The 21030-nt window shown below is 39.1% G+C and overlaps 1 protein-coding gene across 1 annotated transcript in view; it reads right to left on the bottom strand.

Annotated features, from left to right (window-relative positions):
* SLCO5A1 (solute carrier organic anion transporter family member 5A1) overlaps nucleotides 1-21030 on the bottom strand; it is a 139948-nt gene that overhangs the window by 7965 nt on the left and 110953 nt on the right. Inside the window, exons 7-11 of the mRNA XM_039702772.1 lie at nucleotides 19020-19184; nucleotides 15530-15728; nucleotides 7619-7778; nucleotides 3816-4057; nucleotides 536-600 (exon numbers count right to left, since the gene is read on the bottom strand). Of these exons, the coding sequence (XP_039558706.1) occupies nucleotides 536-600; nucleotides 3816-4057; nucleotides 7619-7778; nucleotides 15530-15728; nucleotides 19020-19184 (831 nt within the window). The remainder of the gene's footprint in view (nucleotides 1-535; nucleotides 601-3815; nucleotides 4058-7618; nucleotides 7779-15529; nucleotides 15729-19019; nucleotides 19185-21030) is intronic.

Raw genomic sequence — 21030 nt, 5'->3', positions numbered from 1 at the left:
GTATTTCACAGTAGCTGCACACCTGGCGTGTTCTTTATGGGCCTGATTTTAGAGATTCAAGAGCTTGAAAGAGAATGCTTTGAAAAATAAAGACTTTTAACATCTATCCATTTTTGCTTTGAAACACTTGAAAGACATTAAATAATATTAGAAGAAAGACATTAAGGTATTAAGTAACAAATGCTTATTTTAAAAATTAGAAAAACTATTGTTATTGCTGAAAGCAACAGAATTCTGGTTTTGAAAACTAAAATATCCTTATAAAATAATATTTAGTAACTATTAGTTTTTAAATAAAAATTGAAACAGTAAAAATTTATCTTTTTGTGAAATGATGTCATTCTAGAAAGTCAGTAATCAAAAAAAGTAAATTAACCACATTTTCAGATGCAATATTTTCAAAAGTTATTAATTTTAGGTTCCTAATACAGTTAGCCAAGCAATTAGTTGCAGATTTATGGCATTTTAATACTTTTATGGTGCATTTAAGCTGCACATGGCCTTTATGGAAACGCTGAGCTACTGCTGGACTTACCAAGAGTTCTTAATAACACAAACTGCATTCCTAGTGCAAAGGGCCGCTCCCCATCTTCCACAGACCTAGCAGGTGAACAGAAAACTGCAGTGAAGGAAAAGTCATAACCCATCATCACCCTGCTACGTTCTAGCTCTACCTCATGGCCTTTTTCTCAGCTATAGAAAATCTTTGTCTATATTTCTTGTCTTTAGCTTTTACTATTATTAACTCCTACTGCTAGGAAAAAACACAGCCAGCCCCTCCTGGACCTGTTTAATCAAAATCTCAGTCATGCCTTTTGACCTTTCTTTACCTGTATGACACCTGAAGAATTTGATCCAAACACATTAAGGAAATCTAGAGAATCCACACAAAATGTTTATGGTTTCTCATGATAGCTTTCTATTATTTCTTTTGTCTTATTTTATTTTTCTTAATAATTTTGAGGTAAATTAGAATTAATAGATAACTAAATTGTTGAAGGCTGGACTCAGTTTCTGAATTTAACAAATCTTTGTGTAGCATAAGCACTTTGGAGTTATTTTAAGAAAAGCATCAGTACAAACATACAGTCTCTTTAAATACCTTTTCAATTCATTCAAGTAATACAAGATTCTTTTCAGTGGTTTCAAAGGAAAAATGTCAAGCTTACAAAGACTAAATACAAAGTAACAAAACTCCACACTGCAACTACAATTTTAGTAAACCACAAATTACTTATTGATTTTAAAACATTTTTAATTTTTAACCTAAAGGTCTTAAGATAGACAGCTTCTAATTACACTGAAATATAAAACACATAAAAACACACAAAAAGTCTGCAGTCAAAGGGATGCAGCTATGAAACATTTTTGAAGTCAAAAAACTGCGAAATTGGAGAACCAATTGTGCCACAGCCCTTTGACCAATGCACAAAGCACAGTATGTGGTTTGGGACAGCAGGTGTCACTGTCCATGTGTGTGGGCTCCCATTTTTTGTACTGAGCATTACAAAATCCCGTTGGAGATGTCCCTTACTGTGAACTTCGCTGCAATATTGATCTTCATTTGTCTTTGCTAATTGCAATGCAAGGGCAGTATTTTTTTTATTACTATTATTTTACATGTGGGAAATCCAGAGACAGAAGGAATAAAGTCAGAAGTCTCTGAATTAGAACGGTGCTGTGCACACAACAGTTGAGGTAAGGCTGAGCAGCTGGAATTCTGATGTGCCCAGCCCAGAGTTCCTGGCTCCAATGTCCCAACAGTGACCCTTACACCTATCCTATGGATTCTTTGAAAAGCAACTGGAAGGCAGAATTCCTCAATGTGACACAGCACAATTCTCCCTGTGCCAGCAGAAGATTCCTGCCTTAGTCACTTGAGCTGAGAAAATGACAGCAAGAGAGTGACTGTCCTTGGAAGGGGTTAGACAAAGATTCCTGCCAGAGAGTTTCTCAGCTGTGCTCACAACTGAGCCTAAGGATACCAAAGCTATGTCCCAACCTGCCTCATGTTTTCCAGAGTTCCATGACCTATTACAAAGATTTGCCATTATTTTTATTTTTAGAAGGGCCTACATTTGTCCCAGAATATCAGAGTGAAGCTCTAAAGACAGCACTACCAGAAGGAAATCCTGCTTGGTTGGGAGGACCCTTCTCACAGAAATAAAAGGCACAAGACTGGTGTTGAAATAAGTTCAATTTGAAGACAGATTTTACACAAAACCAGGACAAAAGGTGTCTCTGTGTTAGCACTTAATGCAGCTAAACAGCTGGTCTTGAGACTTGGCATGAACACCACAAGCATCTCAAGCACTTGTAGGGATTTACTTCAGTTCAGCTCTAACCTGTTCTCATGGACAGGATGCCCAGTTGCATCTGGACCATTTTGGGTGTGCCTCTCAAGAGTACTTCAAACACTGGAAGAGGCTTCCTAGAGAGGCGGTTTATGCCTGTCAGTGTTTGCACAATGCCCTCACTATCAGATTTTCATTTCTGCTCAGTCCTGCAGTGGTCAGGCAGTTGGACTGGATGATTAGAGAGAGTATTTACCAGAGCATGTAGGGACAGGACAAGGGGCAGTGGCTTCAAACTGAAAGAGAGAAAGTTTAGATTAGATATTAGGAGAAAATTTTTCACTGTGAAAGGAGTGAGGCACTGGAAGGATTGCCCAGAGAAGTGGTGGATGTCCCATCCCTGGAAGAGTTCAGCGTCAGGCTAGATGGAGCTCTGAGCCAGCTGGTCTAGGAAAGGTGTCCCTGTCCATGACAGCAGGTTGGAACTAGGAAATTTTTAATGTCCCTTCAAACCCCTTCAGATTCTGTGATTCTGTACTCATTGTAGGTCCCTTCCAACTGAACTATATTGCTCTATTTTTTTTATTTTCCAACTCATCTTCATCTGAAAAGAACTTCTTCAACTCTGAGCTCCGCTCTTCAGCTTCAGATCCCAAACCAAACAGACATCTTTAAACCATTCTTTGTCCTCCTGTTACCAGCAGAACCAATGCTTACAGGTATGCTTTGTAAATTCTAGCAAATAATTATATCATTTTCCTCTATTTCCTCCTTCTCTTTAAACAGCAGCAACACAGATTAAACAAATACAATATTATTTTAGCAGTAGACCATATTATATTTTTTCAGCTCACTGTTCTTTAAAAATCAGCAGAACTTCTCTTACAGGAACTATGTTTTAAATGGACAAAGATGTTACAGGGAATGATTATGTTTATCAAACTAGACGGCAGAGATGGGAAAAGTCAATCCAAAAATATGATTTTTTTTTTCAAATTGACAAATAAATGCTACTGCCTTTTTCCTACAAAGGCTCTGTTGTTCTCTATTCTTGAGTAGGAGAAATAACACCACTAACTGCAGAAAAAGTTCAAAATTCTTGTGATATAAGATAAAAAAGGAAGACTCAAAACCAGGCATGTGGCAGGAATGAGCAATTTTAAGAATGAGAAAAGGCTAATTTTGAATATTTAACTTATTCATTTACATTTGAAAATCCAAACCATTGCTCTAGGAAGGCTGAAAATTTTCCAAGAGCAATCATTTTCTTCCATGATGCTGTGCTTGTTTTCTCTTTATAGCACCTGGAATTTACTGCACACTTCATGTTTCCTAAAGTGGATTATTGATTATCATATTACATATTCTAAATACTAACAGATTTCACCCTATCCCTGTCATCCCTTCGCTTTTTAAAGCTACACAAGGATTCTATTCATTTTTTAAGGATACACAAGCTTCACAGGCACTGGTGATAGCAGGCATGGCAAAAATCCTTGGGAAACATCAGGGAGTTCTCACCTGAGTGTCACTATGACTGCTGATGGCTGGGCACATGCAGTTATAAGGGTTACAATGAAGAGAAAGATGAGGAATGGGATGAGGGTGTTGCAGGTGCGGTCGCACTTCCCAGACACAGCGTAGCCGTTCTCATTCAGGTAGGTTTTGACAATCACCAGCCGCAGCTGACTGCGCTGGCCCACTGTGGGCGGAGTGATCACCTGGCGACTCTGCACACAGGCACATTCTGTGTAATTTCTGACCTGGGAGAGCAAAACAGAACATTTCCACGTGAAAAATATTTGTAAGAAAGACATTGCAAAGAGACATCGTACAACAATCCTAGTACCTCTCAACTGAGAATCTTCTGCCTTGAGCATCATTACCCCAAGCACAAGCAAAGTTACATCTCCAAGTATTTTTAAAGCTGGCCAGGACTCTCTGTGAGGAGGTTGTCTTTCCATTGCTTTATTTAGTCTGAGCTTATTTTTAAAAATCTGGAACATATTTGGGAAATATTGACAAAACAATTCAATCACTTCTGACAGGGAGGCTGGAGAAAAATATTGTTTCTATTGTACTACAAAAAATGTGAGGAAATGCTCTTCAGGCAGCAGTGAAAATGCCATACTCTGAAATTCAGCAAGCTGCTGACTTTCATATTCAGGCAGTGTCTTCTGCCATGTTAATGGAAGGCTACCCAGATCTGGCCAAAGAGCAACACGCTGCACTTCGTGCTTGAAGCTCAGGACCTTCCATCTGGATGTAAGAGTAGATCTGGCAGGAGCAAAAACAGAGAATAAAGGGAAAGCAGAAACTAAAAGAGTGAGACTGGAGGACTCACTGAGAGATTCCTGAATGGACAAAGAGAATGAAATTAAGATGAAGAGACTGAATAAAGAATAGCATTTCACAGGCAAACAGGACTGTGATTTGAACAAGAGGAAGAAGAGCTAGATCAGAAATAGCCTTCTTTCCCCTTTATGCTACTTCTGTTTTCATCTGTTGTACGGCAAAGGGGTGTGAAGCACATCAGTATATTCCAGTGTATTCCAGCTACAGAAGAAAATGGCCAGGACATATGTGATGTTACAGGAAGAAGCTTTCTGTTTCAATTTTTGCATTCATCAAACCTTGGGCCACACAGGCACAGAAGATTCAAAATCATCATAAGATAATGAATTTAAGCACTTAGGCATCAAGACATACCCAAATCATGGTAGTTTGTAAATTTTAATGTATATGTTTATGTGCATCCATGCCATCATGTAGCCTCAGACTTTTTTCCCCTATGGGATTTAGCTGAACATCTTAATAATGTATCTATTTATCCAACATTTTTCCTCCTACTTTCAAAATGTGACTTTAGGTATTTTTTTTTCCTCAGACTAAGAATATTCCACTACAAAGATGGAAGGACTCCTGTTTCATTTGGATTTTTTACAACACTCGCTATTACAGCTTAACTCTTTCAAAAAAGAGTCATTTATCTTCAAAACAATTATAAAGTATTGATGTTATCTCTATTTTGCAATTAAGTAACTGAAATGGATCAAAGGTTCCACAAACATGGGTGATTAATTTGAGACAATTGGAATCCTTTTTTTTCGGAACATTTTCCATTATACCCAACTAAATATATTCTAAATGCAACTTTTCACACCTTCAATACAGATTTAGGCAGCCCATCTACAGTGACACTTCTGTTTGTTGCTCATGTTCATCACCCAGAACACAAAGAACACAAGACTAATGACCAACGGGCAGAAGTTCTGTTTAACTGACTTGCCCAACATCACTTAAAAAGAAATCCAATGACAGATTCTGGTTTCCAAAGGCAGCATTCCACTCTAACATCACATAAGTACCTGATTTCTTTCTGCAGTACATCACCCTGAACTCTTTATTGCTTCCAAATGCAAATGACAAATAGGAATTCAACAGAAGTTAGACCTCCTTACCACACAATCTTTTTTCATCACCAGTGAAACTAAGTCTGTGTATTAAATGAGACAGACATAGCATGACAGAAATACTAAGAGTATAGGAATATATATAACAGTACACTGGTATCCTTTCCTCTTCGTTTGAACTTTTAAATGGTTCATTTTGAAAATAAACTTAAATCCAAATATTATACCTTAGCAACATTTTGTGTGTTATACAGTGGCATTAACTTACTTTTTTTTTGTTTCTAAAAGCACCATACAAGAAGGATTATGCAATCCAGAAAAGTACCTTTTTCAAACAATGTCAGCCCTATTCTCTTCACCATTAGCCGCTGAGTTAAAACTTCAGGCCATGAAGCATCTTTTTTGAAACATGTTATTGCATCTTATGGTTTAAGAATCTGTAGAGCACACACTCCCAAAGTATTTCCCTACTAAATAAATTAATAGTGCCAGTTCAATATCAGATGAAATGCAACAAAGACCAAGCCTGTCTCAGTCCAGGAAAGCACAAATTAGATTATATAGACACTGAAATTTAACCACAGGCTCACACCGCAGGCTCTTCCGATTGGTCAAAACAATTTTCTACTAAAAACCAGCAAGATAATCTAAAAAAGAAAAAAAAATAAGGGAAACTAATCTGTTCTCAGTGGCATCTATGTATAAACATGCTTTTTCAGACCATTATCCAGGTGACCTGAAAAAACACAGTGCTGGACCTAACAGCCTCCTGCTTCACAGGCTGGCTCACGACTGCAAATTGGGAGACTGACATGTTTTAAGTAAGCTTTCTGGAAAGCACAATCAAGCCCTAAGAAAGTCAGTGTTTACATTACTTCTTGTCTTTCTTAATTATCCTTTTTTAAAGGATAGTTCTGTAACCTAAGAATTTAAGAGTTCATTTTTAAAAGAAACTCATATGACCATAATGCTCTGTTACTACCTAAGTCAGATTTTACTTTTCAACTGTCTTCTTGTGCCCAGCCCTGGAAACTGCCATGGTTTCCAGGCCACAGAAAATTTCCATGGTTTGGTTTACCAGCAGGATGTCCTTCTCCAGTTCAGCATAACTATAATTCTGGGTTGTAACAAGCATTGTATTTCCATGAAAGAAAGTGGATTACTGACATCTTTTAAGTTCTTGTTACTTCCGTTTGATGACAACCTTCATTTACCCTGGAAGAGGTTTAGAAAAAGGCTGTAGAACTGGTCAAACTGTTTTACAGGAGCAGAATACATGGGCAGTCTACCTAGCCAGGCAAACCACAGACCTATCAGTGCACTGGTGCAGGTGCAAGAGGTACTTGGGCAAAATGATGAGGCTGACACAAACACCAATGACTTTAAACAAGTTTAAAACACTTCCAACTACCTGATGAGTTAAGTTCTTCCTTCAATTCAGACAGGGAATCACAAAAAACCCCCAACTGCTTTAAAAGGTAAGACTGAGCTTGAAGAAAGACAGTTTGACATGGCTGCCTATGTTGGCAGAAAGCTGAGTTAGATGACACTGACCCAAGGAACCCTCTCCAAGCCCTGCAGGAACAGCAGGCACAGGTCTTTGGGGTCTGTACAGGAAACACCAGCCCTCCCTATCCCACGGCATTTGCACTCACTCAGCTGGAGGATTCACTAAGTACAAATGAACTTGTGCCTCAAAGGGGGATAACTAAAGGAAGTGGGCTGGCACCATGCAATAACAGCATTGCCAGTCTTTCAAATAATGGAAAGGCTCAAAGATGGACAAGTCACCTGCAGAGAACTTCTCTGAAGCTCAGAGGAGGGATGCTTGAGCTAGGAACAGAGAAGTCTTCGATCAGGTCCCACGGGGCTACTCAGGGGTTGTGTGTGGACGGGGGGTGAAGCACTTACCCCTGTGCTGTGGTTTCCACCACTGATGCAGCCAGCTAGGCAAGGATTAAAATAAGTTATTCCATCTGATCCACAGACAGGCTCGTACTCATGAATCTTACATCCACAGTTAACATTACAGCTTCCAGTCAGATTCCTGTGGGCCATGGCAAGAGTGGGACTGAAGAAAGAAAAAAGAACATGCTAGTAGAGCACACACAGATATCCATATTCTCCTGTACAGAGGGAGCAAACATCCTACTCATTAACTCTGGAGCTGAGAGTTGGTTATTAGATAAAGACTGTGTTAACTCTAAGTTATGTATATGACTTAAACAATATAGAATACCCAGGTCATCCTTCCCATCAACTAAAAACACAATAAAATAAATGATACTAAAGTTTAAAATTTGTATCATATTTGGCTAGGTGTGTTTTTCCCTTTTTTTTTTCTCTCTATGAAGTAAGACACCACTATTTTATATATCAATTATTCTAAGCTGTAGTAATTTCTTGTTGATTACTAATGAAAGATTCAGTGACAAGATATGAGAACTCTGTTAACTAATGTGAACTAATAGGCATCTTTTCTGACATACCAACAGCTGTTCAGAAAACAATGCTTGTATGACTTATGTATTACAAATATGTGAAACTTACAGGAAGCTCTCTAGATCTGGAAGACTGCTATGCTTTTACTAAATGTCTGTAAATGATTCACCACTCTGCCTCCCTAGACCATTCCCCAAAATGTGGCCAAAGCCTAAATCCCTTATGGATTTGGACATATTTCAAATGCTTCTTTCCCATCCTTGAGTGAAGGACACACAGCTTAAACACCTGCACCTACATGGCTCCCTAAAACTACACAAATCTATGCCTGGTCTTTGAGAGCTCTGGCCAAAATGCAAACAGCAGCTTACTTCACTTCAGTAGTCCTTGAGAACTGGTAGCCATACTAATGTCTGAGAATTACACAGGAATGCACAACCACTCCACACTGGGCACTACAGTGTAATACTGAATTAAATGTTCTGTCTTGTTTGTTCTGTCTTTCTGTCAGTACTGCTCAATGGCCACTGCTGTTTAAAACTACCTCAAGTACCTCTGCTCTTGAGCAGATATGCAGGGAATTTCAGCACCTCCTCGGCCAGGAAGGAGCTGAACAGAATCTGGGTTGGGTTTGTGGCTGCATCCTCAAGATCCTGTACACATGCTCACAGACTGTCATGCCTGCCCTCACAAGGGCTGCTGCTGGCTTGTCTTCATGTCTGGGCAAGGCCAGTGTGAAGATAAACACAACTAGCAGCAGACTTACTGCATCCCAGCTACCCCAGGGACCACAAGGAATATTCTTCTGTTCCCATCTTCTGCCCCTGACTAGACCAGAGGCTTGGCTCAGGAGCCATTCTGCACACAGCGACTGTCACCCATGCTGTGTGTCACCTCACCTCCTGTTGTTAGTGGCACTCAGTAGCATGACTGCTGCTCAGAGCATTCCACTTGACTGGTTTCCTTGTATTTATACACCACTATTTGCTTTTGCTGAATATGCTTGTCTTCCCAGCTGTGCACTTCTCCAGACAATTAAATATTACTAAGCAGCTTTCAAATATTTATTGATTGTCTACTGATCACACAAAATCAGGTTCACAGATTTAGCTCTTGGAGCTACTTTACACTTGATGGTCTAGCTGGATGCTTACCAAAGCCTTTCTGAGTGTTTTGTTTCTTGCTCTATAAACAAACAAGGTACACTTTTAGAAACAAGTTGCAGCTTGAGAAGGAAGTCAAATATCCAGGACTGGTAGTGGTTCAGTCACGTTCCCAGCTATCAGCTGAAATTTGTAATATTATATCCTGCTGGATTTCAGCAAAGAGTATGCAGCAACACATCATATAGCAACGGGCAGATTTTTCCAGTAATGTCTCAACAGAACTTTTTGTCCAATGGGAAAAAACCAGCAAATCACCAAAACATTCCTCAGGAACATACAAATTTCAGCAGCACAGTGACAAAAGCTTTTCACACCAACAGAAGAGGCAGCATTTTTGGAGTTTTACGAAATCCTAGTCAGCCTGCTGAGCTGGATGTCCCAGATGGCTGAATACTCAGCATAAGAAGACTCCACAACCTGACAGGGAGACCCTTGTACCGTGCTCCTGTTGACATCAGGGCTTTGCCACACTGCACAGGATCAGGTTCAGGGACAGCCCAGTCTGCCAGGAAAGGCACAGCTCTGCTTCCACTCTCCAACCTCTCTCACCCTGCAGCACAAATTTTTCTGATCTCTTATGCCTCCACCACCTAAAACCATTCTCAGGAACAGATGGGTAGGGCTGTTCCACATTCTCTATCCTGCTCTGCTTACATAGCTAACTTCAGCTATGTAAACTTCAGCTGCACTGCTGAATATTACCATGACACAGAGGTTAGGAAATCAGCTTTAAAAAAAAGGTGAATGAAATCAGGCATCCAAGAAATGAGAAGTATGAAACTGGAAACTGAACTGAGACCACTGTGGTAATTTAATCTCAGGCGCATTTTTTTGTTTGTCCTGGAAGACAACTGAAGTTTACAGACACACAAAACAAATATACTCAAATTAATAACAAGTTACTGCAAGCTCTGTCTCTCCAGCTTTCATCACCTTTTGTCCTCAGCATATCACTGTAAGGCTTATTTGTGGAATTTCTTTTTGTTGTTTAGATCAAATACCTTGCACACAGAGAGGTTTGCACACAAAATCATCTATTAACTGCACTCTCAAAAGTTCATTATCAGACAGTTGTAAGAGGCTCATGCTTTAATTTTCATTACCTTCACTCTTCACTCATTGTTCACTCCTTTTTCAGTGATGGGAAACAAATGAAGAATGAAGGAGTTTCAGATGCTGGGGACATGAAATCTCTACTAACATGTGTCTCTGTAATCCCATTTTCATCATATGGGATGAACTGTACAGCACATACTACAACAGATTTCTTGAACACTACTTTCAGGAAGGAATCACTTTTTCTTGAAGGTATGCATTTTTCTGGAAGTAAGCTGAACCAAAGCACTCTATTAATCCTGCCTTCTGGCCCTGGAAGGCTGCCTACTCTCGACAGAGGAAAACAAAGCATTTATCCCTGAATTACAGCACATCACAGATTTACCTGCATCAGCCATTAAGAGCAGGTTCTTAGAGAAATTGCACCAAAGCTAGTACATCCTGCTCATGGGCTGATCTGTGGGAAAAGCTGGCTAGTCTCAATGCAGCAGCTGCTGTAGAAACATGGGATGTCTGAGAAAGAGCTGCTCTGCTTGTTTGAGCAGGTGCAGATACTGCCAACTTGCAACACTGCTGCACCTGAGCTGCCAAGGACACCACCAGCACACAAACAGAAACCAGCCCCAAACGACAGCACTTCCTGAACTATTCTTTCAATTACAAAAATGCTGCTCTTCCATCAATAAGATTCAACTGCAAGTTTTCTAAACACGTGCTGGGACAAAACCCAGAACCCCATCTGCCAAATTGCATTTGTTCACTTCTCAGGGAGACTGTTCTGTGTCTCCATGACACAATGCTAGCAAAGCTGATAAAGAGAAGACCTTTCTTACATGTGATTAACAATGTAAAGGAGTCTAGTTTCTAACATTTTTTTCTAAGTCATGTTTTTCTCTCCAACTATTACTCCAGGGAAGGTTTGTGGTATAGGAGTAAAGTGAGAAAAGGGAAAATAAAAAATTAGATTTATTGCCAGAGTTTTTTGAGCTGTGACTGGTTATTTCACATACTTGGACAGGAACGTCACTGTACTGACAGTCAATGAACATATACTGGGTAAAAAAAAGTGGACCCTCTTTGCACAAGGTCACTATTTAAATGAAATGCAGTTTTTAAAAAAAGGAAGTCAAACTGTATTTTGGTAAGAGCTAAACAAATAACTGATTTTGCCCATGTTTTTATTGATACCACTGTAGTAACCTAGACGAGCAAGGAAATACAAAGGGAAGGAGATAACCTCACCACATAGTTTCTGTAATCTTAATATTGAGCTATATGATAAAAAGGATTATCCTAATTTGACAGCAGTATTTTTGGTTTGGTATTGAAGGACATTCTGGATGGCAGAGATCTGCAGTCTCCTTGTTGGCAAGCAGCTGGAATTGCAGCAATGATGCAGTTTTTGTGTAGCTGTCAAACAAGGGACCCTCTCACTGTGTTAGCTGGATTCCTTCTTTGTTGTTATTGTTCTGATCCAATTAGTCACTGCTTTCAAATTAAGGGATACCACTGGCTGATTGGACTGAAATAGATACAAGAATAACAGAAACACACACTGTTGATAGAAGAGGAAGAATATAAGTATTTTCTATGTGAAATACCTCAGTAAGCCAATTGCACGCTTTAACTAAACTCTACTTGCAACAAAACAACACAAAGCAATCAAAAAGAGACTATGTTGATTCATTACATATCAGAAATGTGAGAGAGGGAACTGAACTAATCCAGGAATCTGTCACTATGAGTAAGCTCACCATGGAGGCTGTTTTAGCTGACTTATACGACAATACCTGCAAGAGGCAGGTCTGGAATAAAACAAAGCAGCTGATCTCTGATTTCCCTTTTGTTCAGTACTGGTGAGGCCATACCTGCAGTGCTGGGCTCAGTTCTGGGCTCCTCAGTAAAAGACAGACATGGATTTACTGGAGAGAGACCAGTGAAAGTCCAGTAAGATAATGGAAGGACTGGAGCATCTCTCTTCTGAGGAAAAGCTGAGAGAGCTGAGACTGTTCAGCCTGGAAAAGGCTCAGGGGGATTTCATAAATGCTATAAATATGTGAAGGGAGGATGCAAAGGAGACAGAGCCAGGCTCTTTTCAGTGGTACTCAGTGCCAGGATCAGAGGCAATGGGCACACACTGAAAAACAGGAGGTTCCCTGTGAACGCCAGGAAACAGTTTTCACTGTGAAGGTGACTGGGTGGTGACACAGGTTGCCCAGGGAGGCTGTGGAGCTTCTCTCCTTAGAAATACTTAAAAGCCATCTGGACTCTTGTCCAGACCATTTGCTCATTCAGGACTTCCCACCTGGATGCTGCTTTGGTGCAAGAGAAGGGATGCCATATTGTGGTTTGACATAAGGTTCCTTACACTGCAATTCAAACACACCCTCAGAACAAGGCTGGGACAAGGAGCAATAGGTTCTGAAATGCTGAGATGTACAATACAGAGGTGCCCTTGATCTTCCTGAGAACAGAAATGCTGATGACATGCCAGCAACAGCAAAACTGCTTGTACCCAATATAAAACAGCAGAAAATTCTTTCTAATATATTCTAATCTGTGCATGCCTCCAGGTCCCATCCACTTTGCAGCTGGTACAGTTAGAAAAATACTGAGTTTGAAATGTCACTGCCTACTTTTCTGAGTACTGGTATGCACATAACTTCTGTGTTAACTGAAACCTAGTTCACCCCTCTCCTTAGTAGTGGTCTAGGACTCAATTCACCAAAGAAAAAAAACTGCATGCTTAAATATATAAAAAACAGTAGAAATTAACATATTTGTCCAGAAATTATCCTGCAGGGTATGTGTACACTGCCCAATGCATCTGAGATCTCTGAGTTGGTGCCAGTGCAGGTAGGTCAGACAACAGACCTGGCAGTGCTATGTTAGGGTAGAGCATCATGCAATACATTTATCCCAAACCAGGCAGTTCTGCTGCTTTCCCTATCCAATCTTGCCCATTGAACTGCTTTGACATCCCTATGCTGTACTATAGTCAAAGTAGAGAATGAAGTATGTGTTTTATTAAATTCAGAATGAAAGCATGCTTTTTTAATTCCATGGCCAACACCACTTTGATGGCTGAGTTAAAGAGTTGCCTACTAAGTAAGTGATTTGAAACTATCAAATGACTGATCATGAGAATTAAGAGAATGCTTACTATATCAGATATTCAAGATTAATTTATGTGTAGTGCTGCCTTTTTACTATCATTTTGATAATAAATGTGGACTTTATCTCTGTGTTTAAAAAAATCTAGCTGAACCATGCTTTGTAATGTGCTGGAAATTCTCAATTTCTGATGACATTACAGTCAATATTATTTTTATACTGATTTCAAAGAGTTTATATACATCAACAAGTTGTGAGAATTTTGCCATTACTATTTCTCACCTCTTTTCTCAATAAGAACAATTACATGAATGTGGAAGGAAGTACTGCAGATCTGCACAAGAGCTGTGAATTGAGGCATATTTCAACTGATGCTATGTATTTACTGCAAATGTTATTACTTACTAAAAAAGCATCAGACACTCTAACAAATCCAGCATGAAAGCTATGAGTTACACGACAATAGTACACCTTGTCTTCAGTTTAGAAATAGATTTAAATCAAATGGGACTTCTCCAAACACAAAGGTAAAGGCTTCTCGTTAGTCAGGCAGGGATATTCTGACTTGCCACACAGCTCAATTAACTCCTATCTGAAATTTATGTTTTCATTCTTATTAATTTTCATCATCTACACCCACAGGCTGTCACGAACATTAACAGCAGGTGGACAATCAAAGCATTCCACCCCCTTCCCATCCCTTTTCTCTCCTTCTTCAGCCCACTAAGCTCAGATGAGGGTGTATCACCATGCCACTTCCGTCTCCTGAGAGCCCCTCAGCAGCAAGCTTTAACTCTAGGTCTTAGGAATACAAAGGAGTAACAGCTTTTCATCAGCTCTTGACTTTCAGCTGCTGGTTTTCTTTGCTCTAGCATTAGGGTTTGACAGCAGTGTAGTAACACCCAGCAACAAGCAATGCAAAACATTCTCTGTGTAAACAGTACCTCTTTTCTTCCTCCCTTGCTTCCCATTTCACCTCCTTGGTTTTCACCTGCTATCCCTCTGCCCCACTGTAATTTTTCTCCATTTCATCATCTCTTTTCCTGCTCCACACTCTACATTCTCTTCAAAATATTAGGAGTCCAGAGCTGAGCCCTAAAAGCAAATATACAAATGGAACTGATACCCAGCACCTGATCATAATTAAAAGGCAGACATGCCTCAGAGGGAAAAGCAAAGGGAAAAAACATTGCTTCACATAGGTTCACACTCTATAAACACTTAGTCTGCTCCTGTGTTTAACCTACATGAAGAATGCAATTTTGAACAAAATCTCATGTAAAAAGTAAGAAAGAAAATAAAAGCTCATGATCAGGCTTCTACAGAATCCCTTTCCAGTGAAAATGTCTCAAGTTTTACCACACTGCCTTCACTCCAAATATCCTTTTTCTTTTTTCCATGCATTTCTTAATGCCACAGCCTAAATTCCTCACTCCCAAGTCCTTCCTACAAGCACACCTTCTTCACTGCAGTCCTCTTCAGTCTCTCTATAACTTTAGGGAATATGGTCTACTTGCTGTCTTGATGATGATCCAGCAAGCACTGGAGGGCATTCACACAACTAGTAAGGGGTTCAGAAGCAGTGCACACCACTAATGTCAATGGCACATGCCCAAGTGATTCTTCTCAAATAGGGACTGTAGACCTAAAATACTATTAAGGTGATAATTAATAAACCCATTCTTCATAATTCATTTTGTTTTTTCACAGTTTTTCATAAGCAGAAAACATTTTGAAACACTAAGTAAATTCTAAGTAACCTACAGAGGATACTATTCTTATTTTTCTGCATTACTGAAGGCCATTCTAATACATTTTCTCACCCCCCAAAAAGGTGAGTTACTACATAAACTGCATTATAAACCAGATGTAAAAAAACAAGGGCCACACACTAACAGCATGTGCTTATATCACAATACTCACTAAATTCTCATTTGAACATGTGGCTTTCTCAGTACATCAGTTACCAGCACTTTTTACATTTCTAGATCAGGCTGATTGGAAAAAGCTAGTTTTGCTAGAGATAATCACCCAAGATACTCACCCAGTTGTGTAAGGTATGTTTATTCCCCCTAGATTAATGCTTTCACATCCAACAATGAAGAGTGTTGAAAAGCACAGCAGAGACACACCACTGCAGATCATAGCCAACTTTGCAGACTCTCTTGCACCAAGTTTCAGCTTTTTTATAATGTAGCCACCTAGGACAATACCAACACCAGCACTTGGGACAATAATCACACCTGCCAGGAAGAAGTTCAGACAGCATTAAAAGAGGACCTACAGAAATGGCATAAAACATAAATACTGGTTTCATTCTGTAATGAGATGACTGCAAATGCTGCACTAAGATCTCCATTGTCTGATTCTCCACTAGCAAACTGAGTCAGACTTTTCAAACCTCTGGAGTGTTGTCAAAGAATTTATAAAAGCCTCCTTATCATATTAGCAGCAGCCAAAGCACTATAAGAGAACTATTGTACTTACAAGCAGAAACATTGTTTTGTATTTATTTTAGAATGGGGAGAAGGGCTACATATAGGTCCAGTTTAACCACTCAAATTGGAAGAAATCCAGATTTGGACACAAACCTTCCTCCTCCCATTCTCATGATTAATTCCAGCAAAGCACAAGCACTAACCTCAAGCAGGACCCCAGAACCCTGCCCACCTCGGAGTGCACACTGAAGCCTGGCTGCAAATTCTGCCTTCTGGATACTTTACTCAAGCTGAATAGCACTTTCCCAGGCAACTTGCATCAGGACAAGAGGAAATGGCCTCAAGCTGGGCCAGGGGAGGTTCAGGCTGGACTTTAGAAAGAGTGGTTAACCACTGGCATAGGCTGCTCAGGGAGGCCATGAAGTCACCCTCCCTGGAGGTGCACAAGTAATGACCAGAAGTGGCACTTGGTGTTTATTGACACGGTGTTTGGTCAAAGGTTGGACTTGATGACCTTGGAGGTCCTTTCCAACCTAGAGTCCATGATTCCACAACTCCTACCTCAGCATTCCAATTCAGCTCTCCACAGGTATGTGGAGCGCAAACTGACCAAACTCAATTTAAAAAATTAAGACAATAGAATTAGGGTAAGTGTAAGACACAAAGATGTGCCTATGAAACCTCTGCTGCTGCAGTCATAAGGCACAGCAACATATCACCAGGTTGTCCCCACTTGTCAGGTCCTGAGGTGGTGGCAAAGTCAGCAAATGTCTCGCACTCTTCTTCCCTTGTCTTTTGCTTATCACTGACAGGTCTTTAATTAAAGGCTTTGCCAAGATGCATTCCACATAGACATGGAATTTGAACTACTTTGAACTACTACTTGGCAGCTGCATCTACAGAGATGTTAAACTTTATAATCCAAATTGTTAGAGATGCTGGTGTCTTAAAGAAGACAGTAAGACTATCACTTGCAAATATCTTTACAATTATTGCAAAGCATACTCATTCTCTGCTAATATGTCTAAAGGTGAAAGGCACATTATATTTATCAAAATGTTGAGATTGTGAAAGCAAGAAAAGAGGGAAAAACAGCTGACACCTTAATTATCCTGCCATCACCAATGACATTATAGAAGAAAATATAATTTCAGGAGGAAGATTCTAAATAATAAGTTTTCACAGAATCAAAACCAGTTTTTCTTCCAAGAGCAGAAATTAAATGTAGAAGCTGCACAAGTTCAAGACACGAAATTTGGCACATAGTGTTTTTTGATGATGATAAATGCCAGGATTGTTTTAAAACTGAAAGAAATTGGGACTTAATTAAAGAATTGCTGCTTAGAAGACAAAAAATTGCCAGCAAAATCTTTACATGAAGAGATTCAGGAAGCACATATAATCAACTGGCAATGTGTGCATTAAGCATAGATGTAAAACATAAATAACATGTAAATTCTCCTTTTACTAACCAGAAAATTTGTGACCTTGTCATGTCTTTTACTTTATTAGCTAGTAGCAATCTAATACAGAATTTCCAGGTTTCCCTTTCACATCCTTCCTACAAATAATATTTATAAATTTAACAACTGTTGACTCCAATGCTAAGTTTAAGAGCTGGGATTGTAGAAGCAGCGCTCACTTGTCCTTGTTGCACATCCAGCCTGATGTATTTAATCTTATTTTTCTGGTTCATGTTAATAGTCTTTATCAAGTATTTTATAGCAGGGAGAACAACAGATGTTAATAACTTTACACTTTAGGCAAGGTCATGCTGGTTTTACCTCTGTTAATGTACTGGCTGTTGAGTATTTTTTCTGGCAAGAATGTTTCTGGTTTATCTTGAGAATGAAGTAAGTTATGGCACAGCTATCCCATCAAGACTCATTAGAGTAAAACTCCTGTGTGTGCAGCTACTCTAAGCTTCAGAGAGCACCACAGTCCCAGAAATCAATGTTTCCTGCTTATATGCAGAACACAGGGATTTCATGCCCTGAAGAAAATCTTATCCTAGAAACTCTCAAATAAAAAGCACCACATGGTGTTTCTCTGACTTTTCCCCTCACCACTCTAGAAATTCCTTGCATTTCTTCCAACCACTGCAAGTGACAAATTCTTCCCATGTGAGGTCTACATGCTTTCCTTCTTCCTTCTGCTACTTCTTGTCCTTTTTTGACAGATGCCCCCAGGCAGCTTCACCCCATACTTCACCTGTGTCCCCACAATTCACTCCACTCCATCATTCCTAGGGCACAGTGTCTGGAAGTATGAGGGAACAAAGAACTAACCTGCCCAGCAATTAGCAGTTATTCTATATGAGAAGCACGATGAAGAATTTAAAAAGATTATTAAAAAGACAAATGTCTTTGACACAGATAGAAGGAAACTCATTTGCATGACACAGGCCCCAATTCTGCACAATATTTTGGCCTCCTTTAGTAGCCAAGTTCTCATCTCTCTCAGTCATAGAGGAGTGTGAATTTTAAAATTTTGTGCTCTGTAGCTATGTTAGAAGTTGGACATGGCTGTACAGCAGAGGTCTCCTGAAATGACAGGAAGGAGAGAATTTGGGGAGTTCTGACTAGACTAGCTTGTTGTCTCAATGTAAATAAGGAGAAAACCACTACCCTGGAGGAGAGAGGTAACTGAAGGATGGGACAGATAAACAACTTTTCACTAAGGGGAAAAAAGATAAAGATATTTTAAAGATCAAAGAGGAAGTAAAATTCACAGAAAATAAGTAAGAACAGTTTTAAGAGATCTTTTAAAGCACACAAACTGCAGTCATGTCTATGGTTTTTCTAGCTTGTTTTTGTTGATTTTTTTCCCCCTTGGAGACATTCAACAAATGAGAACACATCTGTCTAGGCCTATGCAAAAAAATAAAAAAGAATCCAGCCCTTTAACAACATAAATGTGTTTACATCTTACCAAATACATATAACAAACATCAAAAATAGTCTGAACATCTAACCAAATGCAGAAAGCTGGATCCAATCACCTGTTTGAATGAACACATTTTGGTTCATTCCTAATTGACTCATTTCATTAGCCAAAGCCAACCTTGCAAGGTAACACTACGTGGCAATGCCTTACCAGTGTAGATGCTGGCATTGGAAGCTGGGATGCCAAACTGTGACTCGATGAACTTGGGAATGAAGGTAATAAAAGCTGTGACAATGGCACTCTCAGCTGTGTATGACAAACTCACAAAAAGGAATGTCATGTTGCTTAAGATCCTGACAGCTGCTCTTGGAAGCTCTATAAAATGACAAAAATGACAAACGAATGTTATAAACAATGAGTGAGAAACAAAAGCAAACTGAAACAGAACCAATTGATTTTCTTTGAGACAGACTGGCAATAATGGCTTGCTAGCAGCTGGCACATTTCTAGACAGAAGGGAGAGTGCATACTTGGGAGTGCAGCCCTTGCTCCCTGCTCTGACCCCATCTCACTGCCTCGCTCAGGGCCACGGTCCCGCTTGGCACAAACACAATTGAGGTGTGCATCAAAAAACCATCTGAAAGAACAGATAGTAACACCACAACAGAAAGAAAAACAGCAATAAAATGTAGAGATTTTGGAATTATTCTGTTATCTTGAGATTTTCTGTGAGATAACACATATCACACTGCTGAACTGACAGTACTGAGATTTGCACTCCATAGGAGGAAAAAAGATCCTATACTTTCCCTGTTACTCTCTGCTTCAAGGACCATGCTTGGAAAGCTGGGGTAATAATAATCTAATTTGAAAGGGGTACCAAAATATTTTTAGTTAAACATTTTTCTACATTATTTAAAAGCATTTACAATGATGCAGACAAAGCGTAATGAAAAAATTACATCAGTAATATCAAGGAATCTCAACATACATTACATACAACTCAATATTCTCAGAAGGGATAAAGCAATCAATTAAAAATGAGACTACATAATTAACTCAAAATGAAAAAGGATTCATAGATGTTGCAATTATTCTCAAATCAAATATCAAACCCCCATGAAATTCAGCACTGTAGTTAAATTAAACATTTACATACTTTTAATTTAGTCCTGCAGTCAAATTATCATCACCCTATTCAGTACTTAATTTTTTTTATTAGATACTGTGATTTTAAACACGTCTTTTTTTCCTTGGGGCTTTTTTTACCCCAGATCAATTTTTTTTCAAGTATTATATCTAACCTACTATAGTTCCGATTTTTTTCATTTGCTTTTCACTCAGTACAGAAATAGAATAGTGTTTGAATCAAAGCCAGCTGAATTCAATGACAAGAGCACCCATTGGAAATACATGTTGAGCAAGGACAACTGAGAATTTTACTCATGTTAAAAGTTGTCAAGACAAAAATCTGTCTCACTTTCTGCACTGACTCCAGTAGGTTATCTGTATAAAAGCAAACAGAATTTCACTTGTCATGTCAAAACTTGTCAAGCTGCAAATTAGCACTTAAGTTGTCTGACTGCATCCAGTATTAGCTTATGCCAGTTGTCAAAATTTATACTGAATTCATTACGAGTACTGGGTTTATAATTTTAATGTAGTCAAATGCTCTCTTGCTACATATACGAAGAAACATATTAAATGTTAAATTCAACATTTGGTAGAAATAATTAATGAATAAAAAATATTAAGAAGCAATCACATATTTTAATTTTAATGATTTTTACCACCTATAGCATTAAAAAAAATTTGGTGCTGTTTGCAATAGAAACAACAGGAGCAAGCAGTTATGACCATGCTGATGCTGCTGTGAGAAAGGAGTCAGGAAACAAAAAGAAGGATTGGTCCCACTGGAAACTGAGCTACTTAGTGGCAGCTGCTCACCTGGGTTTAAAATGTGGGAGAAAATAAGGTATCATCACAGAGAGAAAGATAATTTTACTAGCATGATGAACTGATTGCTCTTTGTAGAAATGAATTGGTTGCTCTTGGCCGAGAGCTGAACTGAAGGTCTTTGCTAAATGGATTATTTTAAAGTCTCGTCCAGACATCGTAATATTGGTAAAGTTTGCCCTTCCTGATAAAACAGAGTTTCAGGAAAATGTCTGCTTTAGAATTTTCAGTCAACTAGAGAATTCATTTGGCAAAGAACTGCAGA

This window comes from Passer montanus, unplaced genomic scaffold (assembly GCF_014805655.1).
Source record: "Passer montanus isolate IOZ18808 unplaced genomic scaffold, ASM1480565v1 scaffold16, whole genome shotgun sequence".
Taxonomy (NCBI): Eukaryota; Metazoa; Chordata; class Aves; order Passeriformes; family Passeridae; genus Passer; species Passer montanus.
The sequence above is the reverse complement of the archived record's forward strand: the minus strand, read 5'-3'. Positions and strand labels throughout refer to the sequence as shown.